This window comes from Vigna unguiculata, chromosome 5, assembly GCF_037176805.1.
Source record: "Vigna unguiculata cultivar grain cowpea cultivar isolate G323 ecotype 2 chromosome 5, ASM3717680v1, whole genome shotgun sequence".
Lineage (NCBI taxonomy): Eukaryota > Viridiplantae > Streptophyta > Magnoliopsida > Fabales > Fabaceae > Vigna > Vigna unguiculata.
The window spans coordinates 47,821,463-47,837,649 of NC_140796.1; the positions used below are offsets into that span (position 1 = coordinate 47,821,463).

The 16,187-nt window shown below is 29.7% G+C and overlaps 2 protein-coding genes across 2 annotated transcripts; both read right to left on the reverse strand.

The window, feature by feature from the left end:
- Window positions 1-1,246: 1,246 nt before the first annotated feature.
- LOC114183550 (uncharacterized) lies at window positions 1,247-4,320 on the reverse strand. Its single transcript, XM_028070608.2, has 6 exons — window positions 3,751-4,320; window positions 3,569-3,631; window positions 3,335-3,467; window positions 2,859-3,134; window positions 2,621-2,755; window positions 1,247-2,530 (listed from the first exon to the last, which is right to left on the reverse strand). Exons 2-6 carry the CDS (start codon window positions 3,607-3,609, stop codon window positions 1,328-1,330), a joined length of 1,788 nt encoding a protein of 595 aa, XP_027926409.2. The 5' UTR covers window positions 3,610-3,631; window positions 3,751-4,320; the 3' UTR covers window positions 1,247-1,327.
- A 4,291-nt stretch (window positions 4,321-8,611) lies between these two features.
- Window positions 8,612-9,308, reverse strand: LOC146886501 (uncharacterized). The gene has a single exon (XM_085673230.1). It carries the CDS (start codon window positions 9,132-9,134, stop codon window positions 8,820-8,822), a length of 315 nt encoding a protein of 104 aa, XP_085529356.1. The 5' UTR covers window positions 9,135-9,308; the 3' UTR covers window positions 8,612-8,819.
- Window positions 9,309-16,187: the final 6,879 nt, after the last annotated feature.

The following is a 16,187-nucleotide window of genomic DNA, read 5'->3' on the forward strand; positions in this document are numbered from 1 at the left end:
AATTTCTAAGGTTTTAGAATGTGTAATTAAATTAGAAAACTATATTTATCCCATTCAAACATTGTTAACCCTCCAATATTTTAGCTTAACACATCCACCAAAGAAAACGTGGGTTGAACTGGTAAGAGGATGAGAAATAAAATATCGCAATCAACTTATCACCCTTCTTAAAAAAAGTATAAAACAATAATCCGAAGCAATTAGCTTTACCATTTCCAAATAGATAACTAAAGCCCAAACTCAATATTTACTAAAAAAATAATTTTTCATTAGTAATTCAAACATAACTAACTGAAAATATGAGATAAAACACCAATTAAAGTTATTTAAAAAATATTCATAAAAGAATTTTGAAAAAGAAAAGGCGTCCTCAACCATTTTACGAAATCAGTTATAACTACAAGGACTATCTGAAAACATGGATTCAAAATAAAATAGTATATTTAAGAATAATTCTTAAATATACCACTTTTAAGAATAATTCACATAAAATATTTTTTTACTAAAAAAGTATTCAAACTTGTAATGAAAGGGTTAATTTTACTGAAATAAAAAATAATTTCTTAGTTTATAGAAGAATTAGTTACCTGATGGGAATTAATTTGGTGGGTAGGGTTAATATCATATTATCTGTACTTGCGGATATCCATCCGTAAAAAATTAAGATTAAAATTAAAATTATGTTTAATAAGTTAAATTTAATTAAAATTAAAATTCAATTTATATTTTATTAGATTAAATTAAAATTAAAATTTAATTTATAATTTATTTACATTTTTTGTTAGAAATTGGGTTACAGTACCTACTATTCATATCCGAGCCATTCCTGATTATAATGAGCATCATAGTGAAAGGCTTTGGTGAAAGAAGAAAGCCCCTTTTTATATCAATCATTAGCTTAACTAATTTCTTCACGGTTTATCCTTCGATTTTTATTTACTGAACCTGGCCAAAGGATTTCCTTTACAATGTATATGTTTTAGATGACAAAGCTCTTTACGTAAATCAGTTGCGTAGTCTGCTTTCACAGGGGCATCCTTCCAGAAAGTAATTCATGTTGAACCATATGCCCAATAACGTTTTCGTGCTATTATTTTATCTTTTTGTGTATTTGGGCCATTTTAGAAAAAAAGAAACGAATCTGATTGCAAACCTTCTCATATTTCTTACTGCTAGTAAGCATTAACCATTGTGATCTTACATGAATAATGGCAAAGAATATATGGTGATAGCAAAAAAACCAATCTCAGAAAGCTATTTGAATGGTTGATTCAAAATTTACTAGGTAGCAGCACTACTGTACAAATGATGTTTTTATACGCCTCCTCTACTTGTTTTGGTCCCCACTGCAATTCATGTTTTCCAGGCGCTCTCTCTTTAGAGCAGTGAACTTGGCAGCGATTTCATCGTAGTCTGGCAACTTAGGATGAACATGGTTTGGATGTTGAGAAAAACATGAATATGTCCTTAACATGTTGTCTTTGCCGTTTTGGTGCCTCTCTTGGGGCATGCTCATGGCCCTTGAATAGCTACCTTTTGTTTCTATTCTCCTTGAGCACCAACTGTTCCTTTCATTGGAAACTTTGGGAGAAGCACACATTTCATGGTTTCTGTTAGCAGCTACGCAATCTGAGTAGTTGAATGCACCATATTCAGTTCCATTACTATAACTCCTCCTGTTTGGTCTCTGAGGGATGGTAACCAATTCTTCATCATTGTAAAGGCAAAAGTAACAAGGCTGGTTCAAGCTGCACCCACTCGTTTGAAAGTTGAAAACTTCTCTTCTTGGGCCTTCTTCAGAGAAACCCTGTAGCATCAGTCTCTTCTGCCCATCATAACTTGGTGGGAGAATTCCTTCTACAAATGGCTTATGCTGCTTTCTGTGGTAATGAGTCCTATGCTTTTGAGCTGAGAGACTTTTGCATGGTTTGTGATAATATATCATGTATCCAATATCCATACGGCCTAGGTTTTCCACCAATGATCTCCTTCTTGATCTTTTCTCTTGTTTCCTTTGGCTCTTTCTACAGCTCCTTGTGCTTGAGTTCTCACTCTTTGATCCATCTTCACCCACATCACTCTCATCAAAACCAGAACATCTGAACTTCAATAGCATTTGGTCTTGCCTGACACAATCTTTTGCTTCAGAAAACTCCTCCATGTCATCCACATATTGTACCATTTCTTCGGGATACGGAGCACTTTGTGAAGAACATGTTAAAGCCATTCTTTCACCCTTGTTTTGTGTATCAAAACTTACAGAAGAAACTAGCTCAGGAAAGTCTATCTCTACTACTTCCTTTTCCGAAGGAAAACTCACGATATATGGGGGATATTGCTGAACAACAGGAACCATCGCAGAAGCAGATTCTGGCAGAGATGAATCACTTGTTTTGGAACTGAATGAATTAGCACATGTCACGTCTCTTTTCTTCTCTTCAATCTCTGAAGGGTAGACTTTAGATCCTGCAACTGAATCAATTTTGTGAGCATCACTTTCCACTAGTTGATACCCTTTGTCTTCATTCATCTGTACAAAAGAATTCAACATGATTTGGTATCAGTAAATGACAAGATTATAAACTCGTTAATACATTCAAATGTATTAAAGAACATTGACCTGCAGATGTTTCCAAAGAGGGTAGTATTCTATGGCTAAAACCTTTTGTTGGAGGCAGTTATCTCTGGCTATTTCATCCAACATTCTGTACTTAATTTCATCCGGCACAGACTTTACAGAGAGCTTCTCTTTCAACTGTGATTTCGAAATTCCATGAATATGTATTCATCACTACCAAATATGGAATATTTACTTGACTGTGAAATAAAAGAAAAAAAAAAAACTAATGAAGTAGTACTTGTTTGTTCACAAGATTCCCAGGAAATAGCTCCACAGCTATGGTTGCAAATCTCTCACCATAACGCTGTCCAAAGAGGTTCCTGATAATACCAAGCTCAGGAAGTTCCCCACATCTTGCCGAAGCAAATATAAGACTAGAAACTGCTTCATTAATGTCATTTGGACGGTCCCTGTGCCTCCTAATATAGGAGAGTTGCTTAAGGACAAATTCACAGAACTCATCTAACAATTCATACGCAGAAGCTAGGCTTTCATCTGCTATAAGCTGCCCAACCTGAAGTTTTGTACATACAGAAACATACGTAAATGACACACACTATCAGTAATTACATTTACAAGGAAAATTTACCAAGCCAATACAAAACAGAGTGGCATATTAAGCCATTGAACATTAACAAAACCTACAATAAAACCCTGCAACAACTTTATTTTATGGAAAGTATAAAACTACTATCGTTAATAACATTAACAAACCCGGTTCAGTGCAGTTTCTTCATGGCCACTTTGTATTAGCTCTGCCAAGTCCTTTCGCAGTTGCCTCGCTATTGCAAGCCTCTTGTTCTTGAGCAGGCCGAGCCGGCACCGTGCTCTTTTGATCGTCCTCTTGCTGCAAACCACCAAAGCCGAAACAAAAACAAGAGTTACGTAAACTTCAACTCGTGCACAACTTCAAGCTGTGATCAATTCACATGCAGTTTAGTTAATTACCATTTGGAAGCTTTGGACCAACCGAACAATATGCCAAACATATCTGTAACTTGATGCCACTCTCTGAATTCATTAGAGATGTGAAAAAAGCAAGCTTTAGTTTATAGAAAGCAGTTTTGCGAACCAAACAGAGAAAAGAATGAAAAAAAGAAAAAAAGTTACTGGAAGTGACGAAAAAGCACCTGCACCACGACAGTTACAGTTGAGGTTGAGCTTTGTTGAGATAATTTAGATGAGAGTGGTTTGAAAAAGAGAGAGTGTGCCAAATTAGTGGGACTTAATTTGAAAGAAGAAGACGGAGACAGTTGTGGTCTCTTTGAAAAATAACCGCTCCACTTCACCACCCCTGTTTTTCAGATTTTGGACACGTTAAGATTAGACATGTTCTATTAACTACTTCTGAGACATGTTTAGTAGTACGATGTATGAGATCTAACTTATGGTGATCAAGTACAAGTTTTGATATAGTTAATCACAAGATTAATAGTTTAAGGGATAATTAAAGTTGAGTGCAGTGATGAAACACACGTTGGTATCAGAAAAGAAGTAAGCACGCGCATCAAACACAAGTAAATAATGAAGGAAGGAATTGTATGATTGAAGTGAACGGTAAGAAGCACGCGCTGACGCAGACACTGACACATGTAATTGTCATTAGTGAAAAAAATTCAAAGAAAAGAAAATAAACACGGTTGTTCAGGAAACTAATGTAATTATCTTAACCATGCGTGGCCGTTTGTTGTTAGCTTTTTTTTTAAGCAAAAACCGATAACCAATTCAACCCACTTCCTTGTAATACGTAATTCTAGGACGTTCACCAACTCTCATGTTTTTAAAAGGTTTTAAAAAATATAGAGAGATGAATACACATAGGAACATCATCATCGTCTAAAGCTCTAAACTTTCATTGTTTTGGGGTCATTCTTAAATGAAAAATGTAAAACCGTACAATTATGAGTATATTTTTTAGGAGGCAGGATCTTATGATTCATGTATGATGTTGTTAAGTAGCACTTTAGGTGGTTGTTGTTTACTTGTTTTGCGTGAGCGAATCGTATGCTATTCTTTTGTGTTGTATTGTTCTGTTTTTATCGTTGTTTACAATGTAGGGACTCGATAAATGGATAAGGAATAAAATTAGGTTCTAACTTTATGAGTGTAATATTATTTCTTTTACTTTCTTTTCAATTCTTAATTGAAATCGTGCTACTGTGGGGTGAATTTTTAGTTTTTGAGTATTTCCAGTAGCTTTAGCGTAAACTATCTTTTTTCTAAACAAATAAAGATAAAGTGAGAAATTTCAGTTGCTAATGATAAATTCAAAATAGGAATTCATAACTTTTCATGTAAACATAAAAACATTTAATAACATATATAAAAAATTGATTAGGATAATAAATTTTGAATGCCTTTAATAATATATTAATAAGCTAAATTATAACTTGAGAGATTTATAAAATTAACTTATAAGACTAAGAATGTACCCCATTTATATATTATAATTTTATTTTATTTTTTAATTTGTGTGAGATTTCCATGATAATGTAAAAAAAAAAAAGATAAAGAAAAATTTCAATAAAATGTTAGATGAATTTACTTTGTATAAATTTATTGATTGGGACCCAAAAAAATATCACTCTATTGATTAGGAGTCTCATTCCTAATCTCTATTTTATTTTATTTATTATTACTTTGACTAACTATTATTTAGCCCTATTTACCTGTATAAAGATTTATTAAAATATCTTTTCGATTAATATATATATATATATATATATATATATATATATATATATTCTAATTTCACTGTACTAAAACCTTTTTACATTTATAGAAAATAAATGTACTTCAATTTAATATATTGTGATATCCCTATTTTATTATTTCCGATAGTCTTGAATTTTTCTCTTTAAAGTTGATTATAAATGATAATCCTTAAGTATTGGTGAAAAAAAAATAGTAGGTATACGCAAACCATCATTTATCAAAATAGATTACTTTACATTTCATTGATTTTTGTTTTAAAGTAATAACATAAAATTAATTCTTATTTTACTAGCATAGTGATATATTAATATTTTAAAATAAATAAATTTCATAAATTTATTAATCGTACCAAAATAACTAAGACTTTTATTTTATGATTTTTCAATAATAAAGTGGACAAGCATAAATAATAAGAGAAAAAGAGTTTGAAATTGAAAATTATATAACCAAAAATCTCTTTTTGGTAAGAATTTTTTTAATAAAATATTAATTACTTGCAATAACAATATTTTATAAATTTGATTAACAAGATTAAAAAGAGTTGATATTATCAGAATTTCTATATTTTAAAATATATTTAATAGGTAAGACGCAAACAATATATGTAAAAGAAAAAAAAATGATCATGCTACAGATATAAAGTTATGATAAAGAAGTATATGTACATATAAAGTTAAAAGATATAAAATATATTAGGTAGATAAAAGGATAATAATTTACGTATTAATATATTCATAGTATAGAACAATAATTCGAAAGCAAAAACATTCATACCTTTTAAAGTAGCACAGAGAGATAGAAGACGGAATCACCTTTGCCACCACCACATATCGCAAAAACTATATCATCAATAGCCTCACAAATTTGTCTAAAGAAGAGATAACACGATTTCACATCACTTTACCATCAACTTTACTATAAAAAAGGCTAAGGAAGAACAAATTATGAATTTGATTCCATTAACAATTTAAAAAAATAAAATTTATTTCATGAGTTTAATAAAAAAATATAAGAAGTTATGCATTTAACTTTTTCACTTTTATCAATAAAAAATAAAAACATGAACGTGTAGATGTTTTACCCAAGTGATATGATAATTCTCTAATAGACTATTTACTTTCTTTTCTTTTGTCTGAGTTTTAGTGGTTCTATTTATAAAGTATTTTTTTACTTGTAATTCTTTTACCAGATTTAAGGTTTAAATCTTGATTTTTTTTCATTTTATTTATTATTATCTTAATTAATAATAATTTGATTGTAATTGGTTGTATTAGGATTTTCTTCATATTTTGTTTCAAATTATGTATTTATTGAAACTTGATTATGATAAAATCTTTCTACATTTCTAATAAATAAATATATTACTACTAAAAATTCTCATATTATATAGGATTTTTCTTGCAAATTTGTTAAAAAAATTTACAAGAAAAATCTTTTTTCTGCTATTTTTTCTAAGAATTTTAATTAGAAGATAATTCTTTCATGGATAATTATTTCCTACAAAATTATAAAATTCACAAATACTTATTATAAAATTTTTTATAAAAAATGTTTTATATAAAGTATTTTACAAAAAAATTAGTAACAATTTTCTGTAAATTTTTTCTCATAACAAAATTTATAAATATTTTTTATAAAAAAATTTAAAACAAAATTGATAAAAAATATGAATTCTTTTAGTAATGTAATTTGTTTGTCCTTTTATATTCCTACAAGATAAATATACCTGATTGTAATAAGATATTTCTATATTTCTAATAAATAAATATACTGTAATTTATTTGTCTGACTGTATGTTTAGAAGATAAATATACTCTAATCTATTTATTAATACTATTTGTATCTTATTATGTTGAATTAGTCTTTAACGATATAAAACTTGGTGACGATAGAGTGTGAAAAGACATACATGGTTTTTATAAGGAGAAAGAGAAGAGTATGATGTAAAATGAATGTAAAAATGAGAGAAAAATAAGTTTTTTCTATTTACATTTAATATGTTAGGAGTATATGGTGCTATGGAAACAAAATGAAGTAAAGTAAGAACTATACCTAATGAGGTTCTACGAATATACAGAAAGCTTGGAAGCTTTCAGAAATCTATTCCGTAGGTGAAATCTTTATCCAAAATACTAGGCTTCGAGTTGGGTTTCAAGTTGTCAACAAGCAAGGAACAATTTACATTAGCCACGATTTTCTGGAGATGAATAAAATCTTTAATCACAAACCTTATGGGAAGTTTCACTGTTACTAACAAAGGAATTTTCCCTACATGCTGGTCTTCCATGAAACGATTTTGCCTCTGAGCACCAAATTTGCTTTCCCCCTTCAACTCAACGTTGATGTTTGTTATGTTCTTCCCTGGCTGCAAGAAAGAAGGTATCTCCCCAGAGCAAATTTGAGCCCCTGAGTACATAACCCTAACTTCATTTTCCAAATAATCCATCCCAATATCTTCATTCGGATTCTCTGCTTTCACAACAACCACAATCTCTGCGTATAACATATCATCCTTTCTCAATTCAAATGACTTTATTTCGATCTGTTCAACGTCGTACGAAGGAACTATAGGCTTAATAAGGTAATACAAAACCACACCAATTATCACCAGAATTATAAGTATGAACAGAATTACGTAAATGCAGCAACGACAGCAACTCATACAGCAGCAGCACAGGCATTTTAAGCACCCGCATAAACCAGAACTACCATGGTGACGCCGAGGATTATAACCATAAGGACGAGGATAACCGCCATACTCTTGTTTCTCTATCGACACATACCCTCTAGGGGGGCCATATGCTTCTGATGTCATGATAAATGGTCCTGGTCATTGATCAACCTTTTGAAATTGTAGGCACAACACATTCAAGAACGTGAGTACACAATTTTTCCTTTCTCTTGGACAACATTTTTTTCGTTACGTATGAATGGACACTGTTCTCTAGACAGCTTTAGAGGCTCAAACTGGTTTAACTCACTTTTTTTCTTCTCTCTTCCTCTTCTCCGTCCTATATTTAGACACTGGTTAATTAAGGTTGCTTTTTGTTGCTCATTCCGACTAAAATTCCCATATTTCATTCGACTTTATTTATTTATTTGTCCATCTTCCTATATCTCGCGAAATTCTAATAAAGGGTCGATGAACTCCAAAATATGTTTCCAACACAGACTGACGTAAAAATCCAATCTTGACAAGTTTTTCTAGGAATCATAGACACCACCAAATTTGTTGATAAGCTTTCAATACTATATTTCAGGAAAAAGATTGCTAGAAATCAAAGAACACTAATTATAGTGAGGAAATTCTTGAAAGTTGAAGCATGGTTCACTTCTTAATGATATCATAAACATGGCAATTACAGAACATAAAGCATCATACTCTATACAGAACAATGGTAGTGTCATACACAGAGCTGTAAAAAAGGAAAAGAAACAGTGATTGAAAGAGAATAGAAGAACCATTCTAAACACAGGAAAAGGGTTAAAATGTTGAGAAGTCGGTGGAGAGAGAGGACTTGGATCTGAAAGAACCTGCGGTGGTTCGAACAAGCTTCAAGACAGAGGTTACGAATCTCTTGAGATTGAAAGCAACCCTTTTGAGCTTAGGCGATTTGGGCTCTGAGAAAGAATCAAGCTGATAGGTTGAGAGGAAGATTTTCCTCTGCTTGGCTCTTCTGCGTCTGTAACTGATGGACTTGAGAATGTGGTCCCTAGCAATGGTGGGTTCAGCTCCAACAGCTCCATATCTGTATCTGCGGCTGCGAGAGAGGGTGCTGCTGCGGACAAAGGTTGTCATGGCTATGCAGAACAAAAACTTTCTCAGTCTCAGTCTGAGACACTCGTCAAGGCTGCTACAGAACACAAGCTTTTGATTCGTGTTAATGATCGATCATCATCATGGTTTGGTGTCTCCTTTATTGTGTTGTCCCTACCCTTCTCAGTGTTGGGTATAGGATTCAATGAAAGCTAGTTTAACATCATTTCCTTCTTTTTTTCTTTTATCTCTGCCACTTTCATTTTACATTTTTTATTTTTAGGTTAACATTTTAAAAACCTCATTGATTGAACTTTATGAGTTCTTTTCGACAAATTAGAAGTGAACAAAGAAACTTTTATAATTCAATATTTTTTTTCTTAAAGATATTTGTAAAAATGTATTTGTCTAAGCAAACCGTGATATTTATAAATAGTTGTTTAAGTATATAGCTTATATTTTAGGTTTATGATGAATAATTTTAAAAGTTTAACATAGGGTCGTTTTTAAATATTGAAATTAGACACTAAAATTTAACTTAAAAATAGAGATAAAAAAACATTAAATAGGATAAACAGGCAATAAAACAAGTATATATTATGACAAAAATTATATGTAGTTTGAGATAGTTTATGAATAATAATGTGAATGTGTACTCGAGAGAGTAAACCAATTTCTTCAAATTATATATTTTAACTAAGAGTATATGAAGTATTTCGTAGTTTAAGTATTTAACATTACTTTTCATCTTGACTAACTAATTCATGTGTTTTTTTTTTTTCAAAAAACAATATATTTATGATAATTTATTATTGGTATACGATTTTCGAAAAACTGTATTTATACCTTCAAATAAAAAATTGATTATTGACATAACTTCAAATCAAAATTGATTATTAACATAACTTCAAATCAAAATCTCACTATACGACAAAATAAAATGTCACTTTTCATTTGTAATATCCACTAAAAACAAAAGAATTAATTTACGAATTAATTGAAAAAGTATAGAGATAATTATTTAAAAACGCAAGTAGAAATAAAATAGTTGTTTAAATTATCCTTTTTTTCCCGTTGGGAATGACTTCTAAATGGTTCCGAAACATGTTAATAATTTCCTCTATAGTGAGGATGGTTTCAAAGAAAGAATAATTTCCTCTATAGTGTTAATATATTGTAATATAATATAATATTTTATAAATAAAGAAAAACAAAATTATGGAGTGTTTAAATAATTTACAAAAATCTTTGTATTAAGTGTCTTATTCAAGAATTAGTTATTCATTTGAAAAAAAAAATCATTTGAGATCATTGGTAAAATAAAATGAATATCTTTAGTTTTACCTAAAAGTATTGAATCATTTATGTAAATGATAAACATATCATAGATACATAGATGGTGGGATAAAAAATCAAACATATTATTGTTAAAATACAGATAATCATATCTCAAATAATCTAGACAATTTAGGCGATGCTAACACTGTATATTCGGATTATAATAAATAAAAATTAAGTTTTGAAAGAATAAAATGTTAACAAATATATTTTTAATAAGTAAATATGCCGTTATTTGCTAACTTAATTAAAATGCTAATATAATTAATATAATATTACATTTTATAAACAAAGAACAACAAACCCTATAGTATTTATTATATATAAATATATTTTGGGTCTTATTCAACATTTGAATCACTGTTATATGAAACGATTTGACTTTATTTTAGATCAGTGCTAACATGAAATGGATATAATTATTCGATTTTATCTAAAAATCATATGAAAAAAAATATATTACTCATGTAAAAAAAAAAAAAATATTATTTATTCTTCATAAGTTCTCAATTTCTCTATTTCCTTTACTAATACGAACAATAATTATAGACAATTTATTCTTAAAAAGATATAATAACAATCACTACTAGAATTTTTATTATTTCATGCGAATTTTCTTGCAGATTTTTCACAAAATTTTGCAGGAAAAGAGTTTCCTGCCATTTTTTCTATAAATTTTGATCGGCAAGTAATATCTTCGTGGGTAATTAGTTACTGTGAAATTTAAGAATTCGCAGGAAATTTCTTGCAAATTTTTTTATAAAAAATATTCGCAGGAAATTTTCTTACGAACAAAAATTCGCAACAATTTTTCCTGAGAAAAATCAAATTAAAAAATCGCAGGTACTTTTTCCTGCAAATTTACATTTCGCAAATAATTTTTCTTGCATATTTTAAATTCACAGGTAATTTCTTGTAAAAAAAATTGCAGGTAATTTTTCCTGCAAAAGTGGATTTATAAGTATATTTTTCTACTAATAATTTCACAGGAAATTTCGCAAAAAAAATAATTATAATAAATTTTAAAAAATATTTATTATTTTTATTTTTATTATTTTTAAATGTCAAAATAAGTTATGAATGATTTATTTATTTTATTTATTGTTAATACTTAAAATTAAATTATGAAATTTGTACTTGAAATAAATAAAGAGAATATTAGTAGTAGCCAAATATTTCAATAACTTAAAATATTTTCAACATGAATTATAAAAACAATTAGTAGTCATATTGACAGTATTACATAAACTTAAAACACTAACTCCAAACCATTCGTGGAGATTTAATTACAAACTCTATACTAGAATAATGTTTGAGACACACACCCATGATGTTTAATAAAATTAACTTTGCCCTCAAAATTATTATGCTTAATAGATTGGACTTGGAGTATGAAGATCTTAATAAAACTAAAAAAGGTTACACTACAAATATATAACAATAATTTTACAATGATGCGCAATGTTTCTTCTCTTCAAGTATCCACCAAAAGTGTATTCTTTGAAAAATCTGCAATCCAAGGTAATAATAGGTAACATCCCCTCCAACTGTTGCAGTCCTGAAGTGTTGTATAATGTATTGTGTCGAAGATGAATAACTTAGCTATACAGAGGAGCATGATATAGAAATGATAAAGTCGTCAACCATGAATTATAGTGAACAAAAAGATTATGAATCAACTTTCTACTTTCATGTCAGTATTGGGCTCAATTCTTTCTTCACCAAAATTGAAACAAAAGTTTATAACCAAATGGTAATGTAACCAAATTTGCTTCCCTAGATTACTGAACCATAATAATTATCCAGGCTATACTCTAACATTTAGAGACTAAGTCGTTTTTTAGCTTCATGTGGTGTTCTACCCTTATGCTCATGGTTACCTTTTATCTTAATCAATTCCTTTCTTACCAGAAAGGAAAATTATAGTGTTATAAAGTACAAATTTATATGAGAATGGTCCTAGATTATGTCCTTATGAAAAGCATAAACAAAAATTACTAAAAGAAAATCACTCTGACATAATAAAGACCATAAAACTAGAGGGGAAAGAACTCTATATCTAATTAACTGAGGAAGAGGAAGAGTGTATACACATCTCACACCTAGTGATTAGCCTAAACCCTAAACAACAACAATATATATATATATATATATATATATATATATATTCAAATAAATTTGTTTAGATTTAAATACCAAAACAATTATATTTCTTAAGCTCTAACTTGAATTTCTAATTCCTCATGAAGATAATATACAATTATATTTTATTTAGTTTAATTAATATGCCCTAATATTGGCCATTATAACAACTCAGAGTAGTTGTAGACTATTCCCGTGGGACAAAGACTGTCCCATAAATTTTGGGAGCAATAAGCTTGGACGAGAACTTAGAGTAGTCCTTCCCCTGTTTGGTTTCAATGGTCATTCCTCAATTATAGCAACCTAAGCAGAACAAGATAGAAGATATGTGTTTGGCTTTGTGTTGGACTAAGAGAAGAGAAACTCACAACTTCCATGCCTGCGTCATAGTTTGTGTATTTATAATGCTATAATAAAGTATTATTTACATGTGTGTGCATGTGTATCAATATGCCATGGGTTGTTAGTTTTCAAATTGAAATATAATTAAGACGGAAAATATCTAGCTACAAGTCTAATGTCGAACCAGTTCATATTTTAGGGGAATAGTAAGAAAGACATAATCCTCAATAGAAAATAAACAACTAATAGCACAATTTATCAAAGAACCTCTGGTCCTCCATCACTTTCAATCTTCCACTGTAGTTATAGGTTGTGGCAAGCCAGATTATCATCTAATACAATACAAAATGAATAATTATAAACACGATAGTGAAAGCTACAACACAAGGAAGGAAAGCATGAGAAATAAAAATCTTAATAGTGATAAACATAAGCTCCACCCTTACATTCAATCATGCAAACAAACCCCATGATATACCTTCTTGAGAAAACTCCTAAAGTGCCTTTGTACCTCTTCTAGCTTAAGCTTAAGAATAGCAACATCTTAACTGTAATATGTACACCTGTTCCTTAGAGATTTCAAAAAAAATGCAAAAAGAGACCTCAATTACAAAGATTAGTAGAGTTCAAATAACTTATAAGTCACAAAATGACCTAGAGCCAACTTTGTTTTCACATTTTTCCCTTGTAAAGCAAATAAGAAAGTTTATATCATAGTAAAAAAGAGAATCGAAATACAATAGTTTGTATGAAGTGCATGGGTTCAAAGAACAATTTATCTTAACAGACATTGTCATTACTCAAATGTAGTTCAAACTTCAAATTAATATCAATTCATTCTAATAGAATCCAAACAACAATAATCTAATCTTCCCTACTTAATCTTGAACACGTGTCATTTTATCAAAGTTCATAAGAACTATAAAAAATTTAAGATATAGAACTCTGTATTTTGAAATTGTCACGAGCTCTCAATCCCAAATGTAAAGGTGTTAAGTGAAGATTCATGAACGGTTGTTATATTGCATCTTTAACAGAAATGATTAAAAAGAAGAATATACCATAACCTTGCAAAAAATCTTACATAAAAATGCAAACAATTAGCTTCCAATCACTAAAAAACTTAAAAAAAATGTGCATACGTTCATCCAAAACAAATTCAGACATACCTGACCACTGGTAAAAGTAATAGAGCTATTTGGCATCTGAAATAGTCATCAACCCCATTTTCCACCAAATCTCACTAACCCTCTGGCTTCTCTCTACTCCACCGTGGACACACTGCTCTCCGGCACAGGCTCAATGGCCACGGACGACAGCCCTAGAAAGCAATCACAATTCGGCCACATGAGGCAAACAAACGACTAAATAACACTCATGCACATGAAGAGAATAAATTGATTGTATTAATTACCAAACACACAATCACTAAGTAACATCAAAACCTTGAGATCGCATGGAGCATTGAATAGTCCGGTAAATTCGTGAAAGATCTAAACTCTGTAACACAGAACACAATAATTAAACAAAACAAAAAAAAAATGAACGAAAAATAAGAAATGTCACAAAATCCAGTATCGAATCTTCTGAAGCTTTATAATCGAAGGCAAAGAGAAGGAATTGGATCGGAGGAAAGTAAATTACCTCAATGTCCTTAACGATCCTTGGTGATCCTTGGTGATCCTTGGCGAGAAGACCGTGTTGGCGTTCCTCGGGGAGTGCTCATACCAAAGGTCAAAAGCATCTTCTTGATCGAAGTCTTTGAGTATCTTAAAGGAGAGCATGCGGTGGTGACGGAGAAACGACGCTAATGCCTTCGAATCCTGTTGACAATACTTTCCTCATCGACGCTAATGCCTTTTAAACTGTGAAGAGAATGCGTGAGTTTGGTTGAATGTAGGTGTTATAGTTGATTTGTTAGAGAAAACAAAATACTCTCTATATTTTATTTTATTTTTCTGCGAAAAAATATCCATAAGAAAACGATAGATTTCCTGCCAATTTTAATTTAGTATAAAGATTATTTGCAAATTTCTTTTCCCAAGAAAACATGCACCAAAAACTTTAAAATACTTGCGACTTTTCTTGCTTCTTTTAATTCATAAAATACTTGTAAATTTTTCTGCCAAATTTTATTAAAATATTATAAAATTTATTTGCCAATTTATTTTCTCAAAAAAATGTGTATGAAGAACTTTAAAAAATTTGCGTCTTTTCTTCCTTTTTATTTAACGTGCAAATTCAAATAAAAAACAAAAGAAAATTTCAGAAAATTTTTCATGAAGTTCCTAAAAAAAAAATGTGAAGCAAAAATCAGTAAAATGGTTTAATATTTTCTTACTAATTTAAATTTGCAGGAAAATTTGTAACAAATATAAAAGTTTTATGTAAAAATTTTTAGAAATTTAAATTTGCAAGAAAAGAATAATGTAACAATAAATTCATAACAAATTTTGCATGAAATTTCTATGAAAAAATTTTGCAACAAATTTGGCAGGTAATGGAGAAATTTCTAGTAGTGAATGAAATATCAAATTTATTTATTTCTACAATAACATGACCGTCAATAATATTTACTCTAACAATCAAATATTTGTTTCAATATTTAATTAATATTTTACAACAAACACGTTCCTAAAACTTATAAAGATAAAAAAAATCATCACGACAAAAACAAAAAAACAATTGTTATAATGCAATAATTAACTTTTTTTATAAAAATCATTCAAGATATTCTTGCTTTTAAGAGTTCACAAATTTATATTTTTTACAAGGGACTAAATTTATATATATATATATATATATATATATATATATAATAGTTGCCCTACCTACTACAATATTATGATATATTTTCTTTCAATTTGCAGGATCATATTATTAAATTATCACCTTAATATTCTAATGTATTATTTTGGACACAAATGAATAACTTTATGACTTTCCATTAAAGAAAGAAAGGAGGAAGAAAGCAGAGAATGATATTAAAAAGTACATGAATTTTTATTTTGTGTTTATGTATATATGAAAAACGAAAGTGCACAGTGCGTGCGTACATATAAGCAAGAAGAAAGTAAAAGATAGGCCGAAAAACTAGGCCCAAAACAGAAGCCTAAAAATACAAAACAAAAACAAAAAAGTCTAGAAAACATAAAACGCCAGATCTCCCCTCAAGCTTGAGTGTGTATACACAATACTCGTAGCCCGGACACAAGTTTGTAAAAACCTCATGATTTGTAAGGACATGGTTAGGGTCCAATATCACTACGAATT